At 39.8% G+C, this 19,900-nt stretch overlaps 1 protein-coding gene across 2 annotated transcripts in view; it reads left to right on the top strand.

Moving 5' to 3' along the window:
- The window catches only part of DYNC1H1 (dynein cytoplasmic 1 heavy chain 1), a 44,806-nt gene that overhangs the window by 12,245 nt on the left and 12,661 nt on the right, over positions 1 to 19,900 (top strand). For both annotated transcript variants that reach the window (XR_008577195.1, XM_054825969.1), the window contains exons 18-54: positions 227 to 340; positions 960 to 1,070; positions 1,149 to 1,358; positions 1,762 to 1,908; positions 2,126 to 2,292; positions 2,966 to 3,139; positions 3,882 to 4,047; positions 4,126 to 4,314; positions 4,398 to 4,592; positions 5,288 to 5,570; positions 5,830 to 5,930; positions 7,369 to 7,528; positions 7,770 to 8,013; positions 8,195 to 8,378; positions 8,861 to 9,073; positions 9,255 to 9,493; positions 9,604 to 9,760; positions 10,173 to 10,400; positions 10,646 to 10,876; positions 11,003 to 11,143; positions 11,410 to 11,643; positions 12,213 to 12,419; positions 12,519 to 12,640; positions 13,020 to 13,185; positions 13,384 to 13,547; positions 13,837 to 13,966; positions 14,734 to 14,867; positions 15,128 to 15,242; positions 15,384 to 15,545; positions 15,623 to 15,837; positions 15,924 to 16,128; positions 16,270 to 16,443; positions 16,543 to 16,662; positions 16,790 to 16,910; positions 17,546 to 17,741; positions 18,390 to 18,507; positions 19,471 to 19,686. Coding sequence is in view for 1 of the 2 variants with exons in the window: in XM_054825969.1 (XP_054681944.1) it covers positions 227 to 340; positions 960 to 1,070; positions 1,149 to 1,358; positions 1,762 to 1,908; positions 2,126 to 2,292; positions 2,966 to 3,139; positions 3,882 to 4,047; positions 4,126 to 4,314; positions 4,398 to 4,592; positions 5,288 to 5,570; positions 5,830 to 5,930; positions 7,369 to 7,528; positions 7,770 to 8,013; positions 8,195 to 8,378; positions 8,861 to 9,073; positions 9,255 to 9,493; positions 9,604 to 9,760; positions 10,173 to 10,400; positions 10,646 to 10,876; positions 11,003 to 11,143; positions 11,410 to 11,643; positions 12,213 to 12,419; positions 12,519 to 12,640; positions 13,020 to 13,185; positions 13,384 to 13,547; positions 13,837 to 13,966; positions 14,734 to 14,867; positions 15,128 to 15,242; positions 15,384 to 15,545; positions 15,623 to 15,837; positions 15,924 to 16,128; positions 16,270 to 16,443; positions 16,543 to 16,662; positions 16,790 to 16,910; positions 17,546 to 17,741; positions 18,390 to 18,507; positions 19,471 to 19,686 (6,453 nt within the window). In the remaining variant the exon portion in view is untranslated. The remainder of the gene's footprint in view (positions 1 to 226; positions 341 to 959; positions 1,071 to 1,148; positions 1,359 to 1,761; positions 1,909 to 2,125; positions 2,293 to 2,965; positions 3,140 to 3,881; positions 4,048 to 4,125; positions 4,315 to 4,397; positions 4,593 to 5,287; positions 5,571 to 5,829; positions 5,931 to 7,368; positions 7,529 to 7,769; positions 8,014 to 8,194; positions 8,379 to 8,860; positions 9,074 to 9,254; positions 9,494 to 9,603; positions 9,761 to 10,172; positions 10,401 to 10,645; positions 10,877 to 11,002; positions 11,144 to 11,409; positions 11,644 to 12,212; positions 12,420 to 12,518; positions 12,641 to 13,019; positions 13,186 to 13,383; positions 13,548 to 13,836; positions 13,967 to 14,733; positions 14,868 to 15,127; positions 15,243 to 15,383; positions 15,546 to 15,622; positions 15,838 to 15,923; positions 16,129 to 16,269; positions 16,444 to 16,542; positions 16,663 to 16,789; positions 16,911 to 17,545; positions 17,742 to 18,389; positions 18,508 to 19,470; positions 19,687 to 19,900) is intronic.

Raw genomic sequence — 19,900 nt, forward strand, 5'->3', positions numbered from 1 at the left:
CCTTAAGAAATTGATATCTTCCTTGACTGTCTTATTCTTGAGAAGCTATTATGTGACCTGAGATGCAAAAATCTAACCTGGGTCACTTGCTATTGCAGTTCTGTTGAATTGGCAAGCTATCTGAAGGTTTTTGACGTGTTAAAAGTATTCTATTTAACTCCCCCATGCTAATGACTTTGAAGAAATCAGGAAAAACTGCTGATGTTTGATAAATTCTTTACTACAGGTAGCTCTTGAAGAGTTGCAGGATCTCAAAGGCGTCTGGTCTGAACTCTCTAAGGTCTGGGAACAGATTGATCAAATGAAAGAACAACCCTGGGTTTCAGTACAGCCTCGCAAGGTACTTCATTTCTGTATACATAAACAACGTAACTACCGCAAGTATATGCAAATTAGGAGTTAGACCTCTTGAGATAGATGTGCTCAATTGTCACATTCCAGATTGTTTGGATACCTTTTTCAGTATCTTGTGAGCATGTTTCTTCTCATGCTAAGCTAAAAAACAAACTTGCAGTGTTTGTCACAACTTAAGTAATTTTGCTGGAGATTTATGCAGTTGTGGTAGTTTTGAAATTGTGATTGGACTGCATCTACAGAGAAGTAACTGTGCTTTTTTTTAAATAGGCTGTTGTACCTCTTAGGGAAACTTCTTTATATGGTGGGATGAAGAGCATCAGTTTTAGTTCAATGCTTAGGAGGCAGAGAGTGGTAGGAACATTAAGCCATACACCACCTGTGACTACTATGTCATAATTCTTAATCAGACCAATAAAATTACATTCCCAGCTATAGAGTAACCACATCTTATGCAAATGCATATAACACTGAAAGAGCTGTACTGTCAATAATATCTCATTAGCGAGAGGTTTCTATAAGAGTGTATAGACAACTTTAAACTTGTACAACTACATGCACAGCACTTGCAGAGAAAGATTTCATTGATTTTATATTACTGACAGCTTCGACAAAACTTAGATGGTCTGTTGAACCAGCTGAAAAACTTCCCTGCCCGCTTGCGACAGTATGCCTCCTATGAGTATGTCCAGAGACTTCTGAAGGGCTACATGAAGGTAAGTTACAGTCATTTCTAAAATATATGTATTTTATATATAGTTCAATGATATAACTTGTTTTCTTGTCTTCTATAGATAAACATGTTGGTTATTGAACTGAAATCCGAGGCACTTAAAGATCGTCACTGGAAACAGCTGATGAAAAGGCTTCACGTTAACTGGGTGGTCTCAGAATTGACCCTGGGTCAGATCTGGGATGTCGATTTACAGAGAAATGAAGCAGTTGTCAAAGATGTTCTGCTTGTGGCTCAGGGAGAGATGGCTTTGGAAGAGTTCTTGAAACAGGCTAGTATCAGCTCTTGCATGTATGAGCATAATAGCACATCAAAGGCTTGCTGTTGGGTGACTGGCACTTCTGTAGTAAACTTGTCGATCTAAGCTGTTGATACAAGTGCTGAGACTCCATGGCACACTGTTTTGGGGAACAGCTAAAAGCTACGTAAGCCTCCTTGCAAATAACTTGAAATATTTGGGAAAAGCAGTCCTTGATAATGGCTGCAAAGACACCACCTTATTGAAGTTTTACCTAACTGCATCATATTCTCAGTATTTTTAACAAAAGCTTGAGCATAAACCCAAAATCCTTGGGTAAGAAAAGTAAAATCTGATTACTGTAATACATTTCTACTTTGTAACTATGTTGGAGCAGAAATGATTGATGTCATATCTTAAACATTTTTTCCTTCAGATAAGAGAAGTGTGGAACACTTACGAACTGGATTTGGTCAATTACCAGAACAAATGTCGTTTGATCCGTGGATGGGATGACCTTTTCAACAAAGTAAAAGAGCACATTAACAGTGTGTCCGCTATGAAGCTGTCACCGTACTACAAGGTAAAATGGAGAACAAAGCTAAAGAATCTTCATTTAATTCTGCCTTTCCCTTTTGTTTAGTTTATATATTTGTCAGCAGGGACTATATTCACTATTTAAGTTGACAGACAATTAATTGCACATGCATACTCTCAGACAACTGTTTCCACTAATAATTGTTACCAGTCAAACTCTTGATACTATTAAAATGAATATTAATGCAGCATTTAAACTTTAGGTATTTGAGGAAGATGCGCTTAGCTGGGAAGATAAGCTGAACCGTATCATGGCACTCTTTGATGTCTGGATAGATGTCCAAAGGCGATGGGTCTACCTGGAGGGTATCTTTACTGGTAGTGCAGACATCAAGCACTTGCTGCCTGTAGAGACCCAACGGTTCCAGAGGTAACTTTCTAATTGCTTTGTCCTTCTCTTGCCTCCCTTGGGGCACCATGTGGACAGGCTTGCAACTTCATGACTTCAGTGTAGCACACCACGTTGAAATACTAACTGTATTCTTACCTGGTCCAGCTGGATTTACAGCCCTGCTGTAGACCTAAGTTTATCAAGCAAACAAATATGGCAAGAGGTGCATGTAGACACTATGACAGAAAAAGGTTTATAATAAACGGATTGATGTACGATTTTTAGAAGATGATTGGGATTCAGGTGGGTTTTCTTGCTAGTTCCAGTCGGCTACCTAAAGGATTTTTCTGACCTGCAACAAGCAGACTGATTTCTGTTGCCGCAGCCTTTAGTCTCATCTCTCAAACATCATTTTCTTCCTCTGCTTTAAGTTGCTGTGGTCATCCTTACTCATTCCACATGCTTCCGGTCAGATCAAAGAATCAGTTTTATGCATCTCTTCAGGAACTAAAGAAAACTAGACCTTCAGCAGTGGAATTGATAGATTGAACATTGCAAAGAAGTTGGGTTTTGTTGTTGTGGACTTGAGGTAGATGAAAAGCCTGTGTTCCCTAAGGCAGCCGCAACAATTAGACAGGCAGTGGTCATTTGGTGTTCTGCAGGCTCGTGGTTACTGACTTTGCACTAATTTGCACTGTTATTTTACTTGCAGCATCAGCACTGAATTTTTGGCACTCATGAAAAAGGTGTCCAAATCTCCACTTGTGATGGATGTTCTTAACATTCAAGGTGTGCAGAGGTCATTAGAGAGACTGGCAGACTTGCTTGGGAAGATACAGAAGGCACTGGGAGAATACTTAGAAAGGGAGAGGTCCTCTTTCCCTCGGTAAGAAATTGACTTTATTGACTCTTGAAGTAAAGTAATTTGATTTTTCTGTGCAGGAATTCGTGTACTGTTCTGTAAAGCTTCTCTCAGTTTTTATGTATTGGATATATATAAGGTGTTATGACCATTTAAATCTGTGTTGTCTAAATACAGAATTCAGTTCTAACTACTTCTTAGGAAGCGGGACTAAAACTGCCCTTACTTGCTTATCTGTGGCTGGTTGTAGGATTCACATATTGCTGAAGGAGGAACCATTGCAGCTGATTTTTGTGAACTGACAGGTTCTATTTTGAACTGCTTAGTTCTGGCATTTGAGTGAAGGACAATGTCTAAACTGTCACAGTCCAGTATTTAAGTCATTGGTTCTGATTTACCTGTAGTCCTCAACTAGTTTGTCACTTAGCATAAGAGAGCAAGGCTGAGGCAGTTACTGAGGGGTAGTTCTCCCTGCCTGATAGACTTAATTCAATTCCAGGCTCTACTGTGGGTATTTCAGGGATGGATAGGTAAAGAATGCTATCCGCAGTATGGAGCATGTATACGCTTTTGTATGGTACAGACCATGTGAACTAAGAGTTTTAGAACTGAAGTATAACTTCTAGCAAATTTATGGTTCATGCACTCTTGCAGTGTTGGGGAAATGATTGTCATTACTCCCATGTAGTGGCCATCTACGAATCATAAATAAATTAAAAGTCATAGTTGGAGTTCTGATATAGATCTAATTTTATGTAATTGTTAGGTTTTATTTTGTTGGTGATGAAGACTTGCTTGAAATCATTGGAAACAGCAAAAATGTTGCTAAGCTGCAGAAGCACTTCAAGAAGATGTTTGCTGGCGTTTCTAGCATCATTCTCAATGAAGATAATTCTGTGGTTCTTGGGATATCATCACGTGAGGGAGAGGAGGTATAGCTGCAGTGTTTCTTCTTAAATAAAATTCTGAAAATAAGTGAACGTGGGTTGACTTAAACCTAATTCTTGCAGGTGCTGTTCAAAACACCTGTCTCCATCACAGAACATCCCAAGATCAATGAGTGGCTTACTCTTGTTGAGAAAGAAATGAGAGTGACCCTTGCTAAATTGCTTGCAGAATCTGTTACTGAAGTAGAAATCTTTGGAAAAGCAACTTCAATTGATCCAGCAGTCTACATCTCTTGGATTGACAAATACCAGGTATCAGTAGGGAACACTTAAGCATACTGCAGCTTGGTTTCTTCAGTGAGGAAAACTATCTGATGAGGATTTTTGTTACACAGGCTCAGCTTGTTGTCCTGTCAGCCCAGATTGCATGGTCTGAGAATGTCGAGTCAGCCCTCAATGGTATGGGTGGAGTTGGAGACAACAGTCCTCTCCAGTCTGTACTAGCTAATGTTGAGGTCACGCTCAATGTCCTGGCAGACTCTGTGCTGATGGAGCAGCCGCCTCTTCGCAGAAGGAAACTGGAGCACTTGGTAAGTAAAAACCTCCTTTCATCTTCTGAGTTTGCAGGTGAGGATTTTTTAAAAGGTTCATGAAAAGATTGATTAGTCTAAGAGTTATTTTTCCTCTAAGAAAAGGTTTCATACAATTTAAGCAACTGCATCAAGCCCTGATCCTGTAGGTGGTGGTAGTTTTTCACTCTGGTCAGCTTAGCGCATGATAGCATATTATAGACTATCTCACTGAACTGATCTTCCAACTAGCTCTTCCAAATATGGAAGTTACTGATTTCTTTATTAAAAAATAAAATATCTCATTAAGCTGCTTATTATTGTAATTATTCTATGGTGGTTTTTTGTAGATAAGGATTGAGGGAAGGGGAACTTAAAATCATCCTGGGTTATTTCTGTAGATTTTGAGAGGAAAGTATCTGGTCTGCTTTAGAAGTACTTGTCTTCATAGTTTCTGGCAAGTAAAATACTAGTTCAGTAGTGTAATGGATTAACAGACTAACTGGACCGGAGTGCTTTGCTGAAAGTCCTTAACGAGAGCAGTCAACATTGTTAGTTTTGTCTTTGTAGCAACAGATTTCATAGCAGAGACTGTTGGTAGGTTGTGATTTCTAAGTGGTGGCAATCTACTAAGCTAATCTGAAAAGCTGTGGATTCCTGGCTTTACTAGCAATGGCTTGTGTTGCTGTGATCTAAGGCATTACTTCATTCTCCAGATCACCGAGTTGGTGCACCAGAGAGATGTTACAAGATCACTGATCAAAAGCAAGATTGACAACTCCAAATCCTTTGAGTGGCTCAGCCAAATGCGGTTCTACTTTGACCCGAAGCAGACAGATGTGTTGCAGCAGCTCTCCATTCAGATGGCAAATGCCAAATTCAACTATGGTTTTGAGTACCTTGGTGTTCAGGATAAGCTAGTACAGACTCCTCTTACTGACCGCTGTTACCTGACAATGACACAAGCCCTGGAGGCAAGACTTGGAGGATCACCATTTGGTAAGTTTGTATTGAAGTACAATAAAAACTTGAGACAAGTATATAAACTCTTATCCTCTCTAATATATAGTTGTAATGTAAACATGCAGAACACTTGTAACTAAGAACCAAACAGTCTTTTGGGGGAAGTTGTAACAGTTTTAGTTTTCACTGTACCCTCTTCTGACCATCAGAATCAGCATGCTGGCAGATTACATGAGTAGGAAGTGGTACCTCAGATGATAAACACTAAAACATGTCTGTCCCACTTCAAAAATAGGTCCTGCTGGTACTGGTAAAACGGAATCTGTTAAGGCTCTTGGACATCAGCTTGGCCGCTTTGTGTTGGTTTTCAACTGTGATGAAACATTTGACTTCCAGGTAAGCTGCTTGATTAAAAAAAATGTAGTTTTTGCTAGCAAGCAATATGAATCTCTTCAGAACTCTACAACAGCTGGCAGTGTTTATTTTCAAGATGATTATCTAAGTCTTACTGAGCCGATATCTGTGGGTCACATAGAGGCTCTGTAACAAAAGATGCCTAAAGCAAAAGTGGGGCAGAACATTGCTGGGGGAGGGGTTCTGTTTTTTTAGAACAAGTAGTTCTATAGCAGCAAATGGACGGAAAGGAAGTATGGGGTGGGGGGCTTTAGGGAGGTAACTTAAACCGATTAGTTTGCACTGATAGTACTGGTTTAATGGAGAACAGATGAGAGTATGAGACTGCCAAAATAGCTGTACTATTACCACATTATCCTTTGCGATATAACTGTGGAGTTTGCCTCAGCATGTGAAAGGTTCTTCAAAACTAAGAAAACTTTACCCAGATATTTCAAAACTAATGGTGTTCTCAAACTGAGAACCAGATGAAATGCCTCTGTAAAGTGTAATGCAGCAAATGTCTCAAAATAAAAACCTCCATCAGGTATATATATAAAAAACAATATAAAAACATGGACAAGGAATCATGATGCTTCATGGACTCTGCCAGGTTGCCCATCTGTTGTGATTTGTTGGGGTTTTTTCTGTACAGCTGTATTTTGATCAGACCAGGGGTCCATTTAGTCAGCATTTGGCCTGTAGCAGTGTCTGTAAGAAAATACCTTGGGAGTAGATAAGATCACAGTGCGTGAAAGTGCCCTCAGTCCCCTTCCTGCCTCTGACTGTTGTGAGGATCAGGAGGTCCCAAGCTGAAATGGGTTACTCTGTTCATGCTCCAGTGAACCTTTCTCCAGGTACTCATTTCTCCCCTTAAATCCACATGGACATTTGCTTCTATAGTATTCTCTACCAAAGAGTTCCATTGCATTACTGTGCACTTTATGAAGGAGCACTTTCTTTTGTCTTTTTTAACGATTTCTTAGTTGTTGTAGTGGAAAAGACAGTGAACAGTTGATTCCTATTTGTCCTAAAGCAGTGGCTTTTAGACCTCCATGTTGTTCTTTAGGTGGATGCTTTATCATACTTTGGCCATCCAGTTTGCTCTTCTGAAATGTTTTGTATCTTCCGTGCAATAAAAACTAGAACTGCACCTGGTATTAATGGTATCAGCAAACAAAACATTATGCAGTGGACTTATCTTGACTGTTTTGTGAATATAGTGCAGGACAGTAGGTAACAGTAGGAAGCAGTGAACATCTGAAAGTCAGCTAGAACCCTTGTACAACTCTTAGAGTACTACAAAGATGGCAACCTATGTACAAATACAGCTCCTTCCTGACTTGGATTTGTTGTATGAAGTGCTCTTCTCTGTTCCCTTTGCCTATGCAGAGGCAAGAATGATCATGCAACTTCAGTGAATTTTCCCCTGTGCTTGCAGGCAATGGGACGCATCTTTGTGGGACTTTGCCAAGTAGGCGCCTGGGGCTGCTTTGATGAGTTCAACAGACTGGAGGAGCGTATGCTCTCTGCTGTTTCGCAGCAAGTTCAGTGTATCCAGGAAGCCTTGCGAGAGCATTCCAACCCCAACTATGACAAGAGTACGTAATCATTCCTAATAGTGTTGTACAGCATCTCTGGCGTCCTTTGTGCTGTTTTGAAGCCACTTTCTATCAAAACTTAAAAACTTGAAGTGACTTTCAGCTGGTAGAAATTTGTATTTGAGTTGCAGTACCAGAGGACCTGCTGTCCACTACTGTAGGAAACTAAAATAGAATAAAGTATGACTTCTTTTCTCAAGGTGATTGATCTCAGGTGTAACTAAATGTACTCTCTTTTCAGCTGCAACACCTATTACTTGTGAGCTGCTGAACAAACAAGTCAAAGTGAGCCCTGACATGGCTATCTTCATCACCATGAATCCTGGCTATGCAGGCAGATCAAATCTGCCTGACAACTTGAAGAAGTTGTTCCGTAGCTTGGCAATGACAAAACCAGACCGTCAGCTGATTGCCCAGGTCATGTTGTACTCTCAAGGTTTCCGTACAGCTGAAGTGCTTGCCAATAAGATAGTACCATTCTTCAAGTGAGTAACAAGTTTGGCTCCAATCAGTAAAAATAGACCTTATTGTTCAAAGCTATAACGTTCTTTGCTACTCACTAAGCACATTGTGCAGCAATCATTTCAAGTAAACAATGACATTTACTGAGTGTTTAGTTGGTCCCTATTGAGAATCAAATTGTATTTTGTCACTTTTGCTTCTTAGGCTTTGTGATGAACAGCTATCCTCCCAAAGTCATTATGATTTTGGCTTGAGAGCACTGAAGAGTGTGCTGGTTAGTGCAGGTAATGTGAAGAGGGAGAGGATTCAGAAGATAAAGCGGGAGAAAGAAGAGCGTGGTGAAGTTGTTGACGAGGGAGAAATCGCTGAGAATTTACCAGAACAAGAGGTAATGTGTGTGTGAACACTTTACTTCTGCGCTAAAGTACAGGATACACTCTAAACAAAGCAAATAACCCTGCAGTGTTTACCATTTAGTGTCAAGCCATGCAAGCAAAGTAATATTAGTTACAAAAGGTGGTAATTTGATAGCTTAGAAGCTCCAACTAAAACATGTCTTAGGAGTCCCTGAATCATAGCGAAAGACAGGTTCTTGTGAGGCAGTACATTTGTAACTGCTGAGGAACTGAGCAGCGATAAGCATTAATACCAAAAGTGAAGAGACATAAGAAACTGCAGTTGCATAAACTGAAAATCAATAGGAATTCCTTGTGTAGTTTCAAAGTTGAGACCCCATCAATGGTTGTTTTCACCAAGACCACCCTGGTCTGGTGCTTTATCAATAAAGTACTCAGTGAAGTATTCCTTGTCAAACACATTCAGTAAAGCAAACAACAAAAAATCTTAACTGAAACATGACTCTCTCTGCAGATCCTGATCCAAAGTGTATGTGAAACTATGGTACCAAAACTGGTTGCAGAAGACATTCCGTTGCTGTTCAGTCTCCTTTCTGATGTATTCCCTGGAGTACAGTATCATCGCGGGGAGATGACAGCCTTGCGAGAGGAGCTTAAGAAAGTGTGTCAGGAAATGTACCTTACCTATGGTGATGGAGAAGAAGTTGGTGGCATGTGGGTTGAAAAGGTAAAATATAAAACTGAAAATGTGGAATTGAAGTTAATCTATGTATAAGCCTAAACTTCCTTTTTTATTAGGAAGGGTGGAAAGCTTTTTCCTTTTTCTTGTCTTCAGTGAGCAATACAGAGAAGCGAAGATTGACTGCTGAAGTGAAGACTTAATTGGTACGTCATTTCTTCTGTTACAGGTTCTTCAGCTGTACCAGATTACACAGATAAATCATGGATTGATGATGGTCGGTCCCTCCGGAAGTGGAAAGAGCATGGCTTGGAGAGTACTTCTGAAAGCTCTCGAACGGCTGGAGGGTGTGGAAGGTGTTGCTCATATTATAGATCCAAAAGCAATCAGCAAAGATCACCTCTATGGTACTTTGGATCCAAACACCAGAGAATGGACAGATGGCTTGTTTACACATGTCCTGAGAAAGTGAGTGGTTAATAGCACAAATGAAAAATGGCCAGTACATTTGTGCCACGAATATTCTGGCCTTACTGAGTCTTTGTTCTCTACTGCAATATATATTTCCATTAATGCAGAATCATAGACAATGTGAGAGGTGAACTACAAAAACGTCAGTGGATTATCTTTGATGGTGATGTAGACCCTGAATGGGTTGAGAATTTGAACTCTGTTTTGGATGACAACAAACTATTGACTCTGCCAAATGGAGAACGTCTCAGCCTTCCACCAAATGTAATGTTACTCTTTTTATATGATGTGCTGACTGCAAACTTGTTGCTTTTACCTTAATCTGTACTAGCACTGTCCCTCTTTCTCATGACAAGCAGAGTAATACTGATCTCAGGTTGTGGTCTGCTGGAGTTAGAGCTTTTGTGGAAGCAATTATTTCACATTATACCTACTCTGACTTTGTAAGACAAACTTTGTGGATTATATGAAAGTCTAGGGTAACAGTCCATAATGATGAACTTACCTTAGGATAGTTTAATGTTGCTGTTGATTATTCAGAGGCAAAATACAAATTAACTTGTTTTAAAAGGTCTCTGTTTGGGGAGGGGGAGTCTAGGGGGGAGTTTTTTGTTTTGCTTTGCTTTTGTGTGTTTGTTTTTACTTCAAAGTCTTGTTTTAAATTTCTACTCTTTAGGTACGTATCATGTTTGAGGTACAGGATCTGAAATATGCCACTTTGGCTACTGTGTCAAGGTGTGGCATGGTCTGGTTCAGCGAGGATGTTCTCAGTACAGACATGATATTCAATAACTTCCTGGCCAGACTAAGAAGCATTCCTCTGGATGAAGGTGAGGAGGAAGCTCAGCGAAGGCGAAAGGGCAAAGAAGATGAAGGAGAAGAAGCAGCATCTCCGATGTTGCAGGTATAACTTAGATTACATTATGGGATAATGTAGTAAGAACACTTGTATCACAAGTAGAGTCTGTGCTTCTAATTTATGAGAGTCTATCACAGAAAAGCTGACTTGCTCTTCAAATACTTTTTTCATTTTTTTTTTAAAGAATATTAAAATATGAAGCATTTCAAACCTTAAACAAAATTATTTCTTGCTGCCTGGTAATCAAATGAGAAGCAAGGTTTTTGAGCAGTGTTTGTCTCTCCCAACAGATTCAGAGAGATGCTGCAACAATAATGCAGCCGTATTTCACATCTAACGGCCTGGTAACTAAAGCACTGGAACATGCTTTCAAGTTGGAGCATATTATGGATCTCACCCGCTTGCGCTGTCTTGGTTCTCTGTTCTCCATGTTGCATCAAGCTTGCCGCAACGTAGCCCAGTACAATGCCAATCACCCAGACTTTCCAATGCAGATAGATCAGCTAGAGCGTTACATCCAAGTAAGTACGATATGCTGTGTGACTGCTGTTTGGCGTGTCAGTATAGCAGCTAGATTTGATTTTGTTGTTCATTAAATTCTGTTCCATTACTCTAAAACTAATAGCTGCTTTTTCTGCTGCTTACAGAGGTACCTGGTCTATGCAATACTCTGGTCTCTTTCTGGAGACAGTCGTTTGAAAATGAGAGCAGAGCTGGGAGAATACATTAGGAGAATCACCACTGTGCCACTGCCAACTGCACCTAGCATACCTATAATTGACTATGAGGTAAACCTTTCTTTGGCTAGAAGTGTTGCTCTTTTGTATTCTTAGAAGGTTGCTTTAGATTTTGGAGATGAAACTGGAAAATAAACCACTAGACTATCTTAAATTCTACAGTTTCACAGTTCAGTGAACAAACTGCCTGTTTAAATAAAAACATCAAATTTGATGCCACAAACTATTCTGTGGTTTAAAAAAAAATATTGTCTTTTAACTAAGGTTGAAGCTACATTCCTGTTCTAAATTGTCTGATCACGTTTTTGTGTTCCTAGGTGTCCATTACAGGTGAATGGGTGCCATGGCAGTCCAAGGTTCCTCAAATTGAAGTTGAAACACACAAAGTTGCAGCTCCTGATGTTGTAGTACCAACCCTAGATACAGTTCGCCATGAAGCATTGCTGTATACTTGGCTTGCAGAACACAAACCTCTAGTACTGTGTGGCCCACCAGGTTCTGGAAAGACCATGACCCTCTTCAGTGCTCTCAGAGCTCTGCCTGACATGGAGGTACACAAGAGTGTGTGTGTACGCACTTAGGTGAATTACAGAGTAGTAACAAGTCTCTAATCTCCTTAAAGATTAAAGCAGCCTTGATTTAGGATGGAAATTATTTGCTAGCCAGAATTCAGTAATGCCTCTACCTCAGTCATGTGCATACGTAGGAAAAAATAAAGGTTATGTTGAGCAAAACCTAAATTTATATCTCAAGATCCTTAACCTAAAAGCTATTTCCTCCTTTGCTGCTTTAATAATACAGGAGCATTCCTCCATTTACCACAGGTTTTTGAATACTAATATTCTAGAATAGCTCTCATCCTTCAGTGTATTTAAGTGGAGTAACAGTTATTTGAAGGTGTGATGTTCTGAGTACAAGGTTGGGCAGGAGGCGTTGCTGCATGGTAAATGAAGAACCTGCAATAGGAAGCAAACAGTATACAGGCAGTAACCTGAAATATAGATGGTATATGTACTTCCACTGTGGAAAGCCAAACATACCTGTTTTCAGGACTCTTGATATGCTCTCTTTCAAGCCTTAGTGTATTTTAACTATTTATTTTCATTATTCTCTTTTTAAGGTGGTTGGACTCAACTTCTCTAGTGCTACTACTCCAGAACTGCTCTTGAAAACTTTTGATCACTACTGCGAGTACAGGCGTACACCTAATGGAGTGGTGCTGGCTCCTGTGCAGTTAGGAAAGTGGCTGGTGCTGTTCTGTGACGAAATCAACTTGCCAGATATGGATAAATATGGCACGCAGAGAGTCATATCCTTCATTAGACAGGTTTGGTTTTCTTTGTAATCAGCTGTATCATAACAGTTATTTTGGGGGAAATACAGTGTTCCACTGACTTTATTTTTCTTTTTTTTTTTTTTTCCCCAGATGGTGGAACATGGAGGATTCTATCGTACATCAGATCAGACATGGGTGAAACTGGAGAGAATTCAGTTTGTTGGTGCATGTAATCCACCTACTGATCCTGGAAGAAAACCTCTCTCACATAGGTAATGTATTTAGTAAACTCTATATAGCAACAGAATAGGGGTCAAAATCAAAGCATGGACTACGTAATCTGTTCTTAATACACCTGTTTAATACCAGCTGTGCTGAAGTTGAGTTACTTGCTTTTGAACTAACTACCAGTTGGTTCTTATTCTTACAGCCAGTTAGTGGGCTTGTTGTTACGCTTCTTGAATAACCTGGCTGAAATGCTGTGGATGCTTCAGAATGCTTTTTGGTCCAAGTCACTAAGGAGCAATCAAACCAACTGAGTTACTGCTGATAATTGTGAATCAAGCTGTTGTTTAATTTTGGCAAAAGATAATGAAAGTAATGCAGATTGTAATGTGACCTTCTGGGCTATGTAATGTGCTAATCTTTCAGATTCTTACGACATGTTCCTGTGGTGTATGTGGACTATCCTGGACCAGCTTCGCTTACTCAGATATATGGAACATTCAATCGTGCAATGCTAAGGCTGATCCCATCGCTTCGCACGTATGCAGAACCTCTCACTGCTGCTATGGTAGAATTCTACACAATGTCTCAGGTAATTTGTTGAATACAATAACTAGAAGTCTTCCTTTTCTGCTGAATCACTTGATATGCATTGTTTGCCTTTCATGTAACTAATTACTTGAGTTTTGGTGAAAGCCACTGAACGACACTAGCAAAGTAATATTGTGCAACACAAGACCTGTAAAAATACAGCACAACTTTGGGATGAAGTAATTAATTATATTTTTAGGAGCGATTCACTCAAGACACACAGCCACACTACATCTATTCACCTCGTGAAATGACTCGATGGGTGAGAGGTATATTCGAAGCATTAAGACCACTAGAAGCCTTACCAGTGGAAGGCCTTATCAGGATTTGGGCCCATGAAGCCCTACGTCTCTTCCAAGACAGGTAAAATAAAGATGAGATTGGGGCAGGGTGGGCAACCAAAAAAAAATAAGGATGCAAAATTAATTTTCCCCACTCCTTGCCAACTTCATTAGAAGACCAAACTGAAACGTGCTTCGTGTTAAATAGCTGGAATACAAATGAGAATATTTCTCTTCGCTTTTACTTAACACTATTGGGAGTTGTATCTATGCAAAGCAGAAACATATTTTAGTGGTAGCACTGCCATGTGATGTGACTATATCCTCCCATTAGAGAGGATTTGTAGTCACTGACTTTTTTCTTTATCCAGACTTGTAGAAGATGAGGAGAGACGCTGGACTGATGAGAACATTGATATGGTTGCTCTGAAGCACTTCCCCAATATTGACAAAGAAAAAGCTATGAGCAGACCTATCTTATACAGCAACTGGCTGTCAAAGGTAAAAATAAATTAAGTAGTTTGGGAGCAACTGAGTGATGCTGCTCTTACAACTATATTAACATGATAGTTGATGCCTATCATTTTGTTAAATTGATCTCTAAGAAGTTCTTACTATGATTATCTGAAGTGCATTCTACCACAAAGTTAATAGCTATTATGCCATGGATACTATTCTAAGAGCCACAGTAGGTGGAGGCAGTATTAAGTAATATTTCTCAAGAACAGGATAACACTCCCAGAAAGTTGCTGAGTTATTGCTTATGGAATCCCTTGGATAAGGCAGTGACCCTTGAACAATGCTAATATTGTAAATTTTATGGTGGAGTGTTTCTTGCAATCTGAAGTGATCCAGCTGGGCAATCTGTAGAAATCCCACTAGGTCAAGGCAAAAGTCCATCTAGCCTGGTACCCATCTCTGTGACCAATAGCAAATGCCTAGGAAAGGCTGTTTAAAATAAATTTGGGAAGTGAAGGAGGGAGTAGGTCTGTCAAGCTGCTTCCCAGTCTCTTTGGTGACTGGCAGCACAGGCTCAGCCTAGATAGTTTCAGTAGATAATGGTGTTTAAACCCTATGCTTCTGTCCATGGCACTCTAAGCTGTGGACGTGTTCCTGGGCAAGTTAAACGAGTAGAGCATTCTTAAGCTGTTTTATGGGATTGCTATATTAATTATTCTAATAGTTCTGCTTTCATCTACTCATAAATTGATCCCTAAGCAAAATTCCCTTAATCTTAAATTCCATACTGTATTGGCTGATTCTTTTAGGATTATATTCCAGTGGATCAAGAAGAATTAAGAGACTATGTGAAAGCTAGGCTTAAAGTCTTTTACGAAGAAGAACTTGATGTACCACTTGTTCTGTTCAATGAAGTCTTGGATCATGTGTTAAGAATTGACCGGTAAGTGGAGACTAAAGTTCCTGCTCACATAGATAGTATCTAGAAATGTGTTCTAAAATAGAGTAGCCGGAGTACAGACTAAGAATAGAGCATGATCCCATTGTTGCCCATAAATTATCTACTTCTGGCCTCCAGGTAGCAGGATTCTAGCTGGAAAGATGTGTCAGTTTTGGTCCTAACTTGAAGTTACATACTGAAGGAAAAGCTTCAGTAAGTTGGTAACACTTGATGAAGACATCCTTGCTTATGTGCTTTTACAGAATCTTCCGTCAGCCACAGGGTCACCTGCTGCTTATTGGAGTCAGTGGAGCAGGGAAAACAACTCTCTCAAGATTTGTTGCCTGGATGAATGGTTTGAGCGTCTACCAAATTAAGGTTGGCATGCTAGTTTCACTTAACAGAAACTATTAGTGAAAACTCACACTTCTTAAATATTGACCACTAAAAAAAGTGCCCTTACAAGATAAACCAAATTGTTAATAATCAGTGTTAATAATCAATGTTAAATCTTACTAGGTTCACAGAAAATACACAGGTGAAGATTTTGATGAAGACCTTAGGACAGTGTTGAGACGTTCTGGCTGTAAAAATGAAAAAATAGCTTTTATAATGGATGAGTCAAATGTATTGGATTCTGGATTCCTGGAGAGAATGAACACTCTCCTTGCCAATGGAGAGGTAAGAAGATTTTAAGTAAATACCTTAAGTACCTTTCTACAACTCTAAGCTACAACAAAAACTATCTTTTGAATTAGGTTCCTGGTCTGTTTGAAGGAGATGAATATGCCACCCTCATGACTCAGTGTAAAGAAGGAGCACAGAAAGAAGGTTTAATGTTAGATTCACATGAAGAACTCTACAAATGGTTCACCAGCCAAGTTATTCGCAATCTCCATGTTGTGTTCACTATGAACCCATCTTCTGAGGGCCTGAAGGACAGGGCAGCTACCTCTCCTGCGCTCTTCAACAGGTAATTGCTGTATATTCCAATATGCATTACGAATACTGTTAAAACAGAACTTTTTGGGAAGTCTTCACAAATGCTTTGTATTTCAGGTGTGTCCTGAACTGGTTTGGAGACTGGTCTACTGAGGCACTGTATCAAGTTGGCAAAGAGTTCACAAGCAAAATGGATCTTGAGAAACCAAATTACATTGTGCCCGATTACATGCCAGTTGTGTATGATAAGCTACCACAACCACCAACGCACAGGGAAGCTATTGTTAACAGTTGTGTGTTTGTTCATCAGACTCTGCATCAGGTATGTTTTTATTACATTGCTTAACTTGTGTTGATCTCTAGGCCGCAGAATCATGCACCAGTTCCCTAAAAAGTATGGTGTCTGACATTTTTGCATAGGTTTAAAACCCATGTGTAATCTGCAATTCTTTCTTCCCTAAAGGCTAATGCTCGTCTGGCAAAACGGGGAGGCAGAACCATGGCAATCACACCACGCCACTATTTAGACTTCATCAACCATTATGCAAACTTGTTCAATGAGAAACGAAGTGAACTGGAGGAACAGCAAATGCATTTGAACGTTGGCCTTAGAAAAATCAAGGAAACAGTTGATCAGGTATGTATCTTAAAAAACCCCGTGCCCTTTATAAGACTGGAGTGATTAAATAAATCCCCGTGCTTAATCTGATTTCTTCCATCTTACAACCTGTCTCAGGTGGAAGAATTGCGGCGTGACCTAAGAATAAAGAGTCAGGAACTGGAGGTGAAGAATGCAGCAGCCAATGACAAGTTGAAAAAGATGGTGAAAGATCAGCAGGAAGCTGAGAAGAAAAAGGTAAGAATCTTTGTTAAATGTCTGTGCACAGTCAATATTTTTATTTCCCAAACAGAGACTGTGGAGCAAGTACTGGAAGAAATTCAACTTTTAAAAGCAGTGTTTTGTCTGTGACACTTCCTCCTAGGTCATGAGCCAGGAGATTCAGGAGCAGCTGCACAAGCAGCAGGAGGTCATTGCAGACAAGCAGATGAGTGTGAAAGAAGATCTTGACAAGGTGGAGCCTGCTGTCATTGAAGCTCAGAATGGTATGTTAGCACCTGAAGAGATCACACTATGGGATTGGATCTAAAACTGAAGTCTATGGGAATGCGTTTTGGTGCGGTCTGAGTTGGTCCTGCCTAACAAAAGTGTAGGCTCTTAACATGGAGCTGAAGTGTGTTGAAGAAATTCCTAATTTTTGAGCTCTGATTTTGTGCTGTTTGTAGTACTGATCTGGTAATTGATACTCCTTTTATGACTTGTGGCTTTGTTTCTGGCACACCAGCTCTATTTATTTATTCATTCATTCAGTCTATATATTGATAAAGAATCCTCATAATCAGAAATACCACTGATGCCTTATTACTGCATAGACAGCGTACAATCAAGCTGTCTGTTCGCTAAACTGAATAGAATCTTTGCTTATAATAAAGCTTTAAGTGAATCTTTTTTAGGCAGTAGAATAAGTTCCCTGTGGCCATTTGGCAAGTTGATATTCACAAAAGTTTCTCTTGTGATACAGTAGTTTGAATGTTATCCACTAGTATCTGCTTCTCTAATAATCTCAAATTTCTTTTGAGACTCTTGAAGCTTTTTTACTAATCCAAGGTACTCTAATGGACTTTGCTAACTGTTTGTTTTCTTCCCAATCAACATTCATCATCTTTCTGGCACTGGTTAGCTGTGAAGTCAATAAAGAAACAGCATCTGGTAGAGGTCCGTTCTATGGCTAATCCACCTGCAGCAGTCAAACTAGCACTGGAGTCCATCTGTCTGCTACTGGGTGAAAGCACAACTGACTGGAAACAAATACGTTCCATCATCATGAGAGAGAACTTCATTCCAACCATTGTTAACTTCTCTGCTGAGGAAATCAGGTAAAGCGCAAGTGTGAATATTTATGTGAATAAATTATTCACAAAGATATGGAAGGTCTGAATTGGACTTTTCTGTGTGTAGTTGCTTTTGTAGCACTTGACTACTTCTGAGACTAATTTACTCCTGCATGTAATGAATGTGTAGGCGGTATAGAAAATAGACTACGGAAGCAAGGATGTATCATGCAAACTGGGACATAACAGCTCCTGCTGAGGAACTTCAAGGCATAGTTGTAAAGCAGTGTGTTGCTGTCCAAAGCCACGTTATTAGTTGAAAGTAGTTATGCAGCAATAACAGACCAGGTTGCCGAGGGCTTTATCCAGGCTGACCTAGCTGGCTCTGAACCTAAGCAGGAGGTCAGACTAGAGACCTCCTGAATTCCCCTCCAACCCTAAATTTTTCTGAGCAGAGTTAAACAATTTGTGAGTGACTAATCCTAAAATATTGTTAAATGCCTTTTATCACCTATAAGCTGTAATTTCTGAAACAACATCTCGAACTAATTAAAACATCTCAGATACCAGTCAGCTAAACTGCTAGGAAATGTACGTCAGCTGTGGAAGGCAGGCCAGATAAAAAGATACTTGAACGCCTGTGTGCTGACACACAGTGTACTCCTGCTATCTGTGAAATCTTTTCCTTTGCAGTGATGCCATTCGGGAGAAGATGAAGAAAAATTACCTGTCAAATCCAAGTTACAATTATGAAATTGTAAACAGAGCATCATTGGCCTGCGGACCTATGGTGAAATGGGCAATTGCGCAGGTAAAGTCAGTACTGTGGGGAAGCAAATGCAAGGAGAAAAGAGTGAACCTGGAGGCGCAGAACAGCGTCTAAAGGCCCTGAATTTGGCTCTGATCAACTAAATATTACAAGCCATTTTGCTTCAAAGAAATCAGTAGAAGGTTCAGACAAATGATTTTGGGCCCTTTAGTACTGTGCCAGAAAACTAATGTCCAGATGTGATAATAGCTTTTGCACCGAGAAACTTCGGGTAAAAAATAGCTGATCCTTTCTGTATGGTCATTCTACAGGACAGTACAATTCTCAGCTGGAAAATACAATGCAGTCCTTTTAACGAAACTTAGGCGGTCTCTGTCTTGCTTCAGACTGGGGCGTGCTCACAGGTCTTCTAGGCAGACTTTTAAATACTTGACTGGTTTCCTGAAGGGACAGGCTTCTGGGAAGATGCCCCCAGATTGACATATCCAAGGATGATTTCACTTGCCTGTTGGTGTTCAATACAGCAGTACGCTTGACTTGTTAAAACTATGCCTGCTATGACACGATGTGTAGAGACACTGTTTGGCTCAAATCTTGCCAATAGGTCCTATCCTAATTGTTCTGTGGCCTGGCTATACTAAATTCTTTACTAAGGCAGGCAGATTGGCTCAGTGCTGGCATGGACACCAAATCAGGTATTTATACAAAACAGTGCTGTACGCTACTTAGTGTGGTCTCAGCCTTTCAGATAACTTCTTGTAAGTCTACAGAGCAGTAAAAGGATCTTGCAAAAAGTAGTTACTTTTGTCTTTGGCCTTGGTTTAAACTAGAGTCATGGGGACTGATAAAGAGTTGTAAGTTTCTGTTAAGTAGCTATAAATTTTTATACAGGTCGCAAGTACCTAAGCTTGAAAAGAGGCAATTGATAGTATGTAGCTGAATGCTGTGGTTCTTGTTAACACATGTCACTTTAGAAAGTATAAAGCGCCTGTTTACTGTTTACAGCTGAACTATGCTGATATGTTGAAAAGAGTGGAACCTTTACGCAATGAACTGCAGAAGCTGGAGGATGATGCCAAAGACAACCAGCAGAAAGCAAATGAAGTAGAGCAGATGATTCGTGATCTTGAGGCCAGTATTGCCCGTTACAAAGAAGAATATGCAGTACTGATTTCAGAAGCTCAAGCTATTAAGGCAGACTTGGCTGCTGTAGAAGCAAAAGTAAGACTTTTATGTATCAGTATTTTTTCATTCTTTAATCTTTGACAGTCAGAAATTGAATCATTTTTTCAAACTTGTGAGGAGACTTGGTTACTTCCCTTGTGCAGTGCATCTGAGCTGTTTCATCCCTGGATCTCACAAACTTATTAAGCTACTGAAACCTGGTGGGAGTTAGAAATACCAACTCATGTCACCAGTTGATTAATGACATTAG

This window comes from Grus americana, chromosome 5 (genome assembly GCF_028858705.1).
Source record: "Grus americana isolate bGruAme1 chromosome 5, bGruAme1.mat, whole genome shotgun sequence".
Lineage (NCBI taxonomy): Eukaryota > Metazoa > Chordata > Aves > Gruiformes > Gruidae > Grus > Grus americana.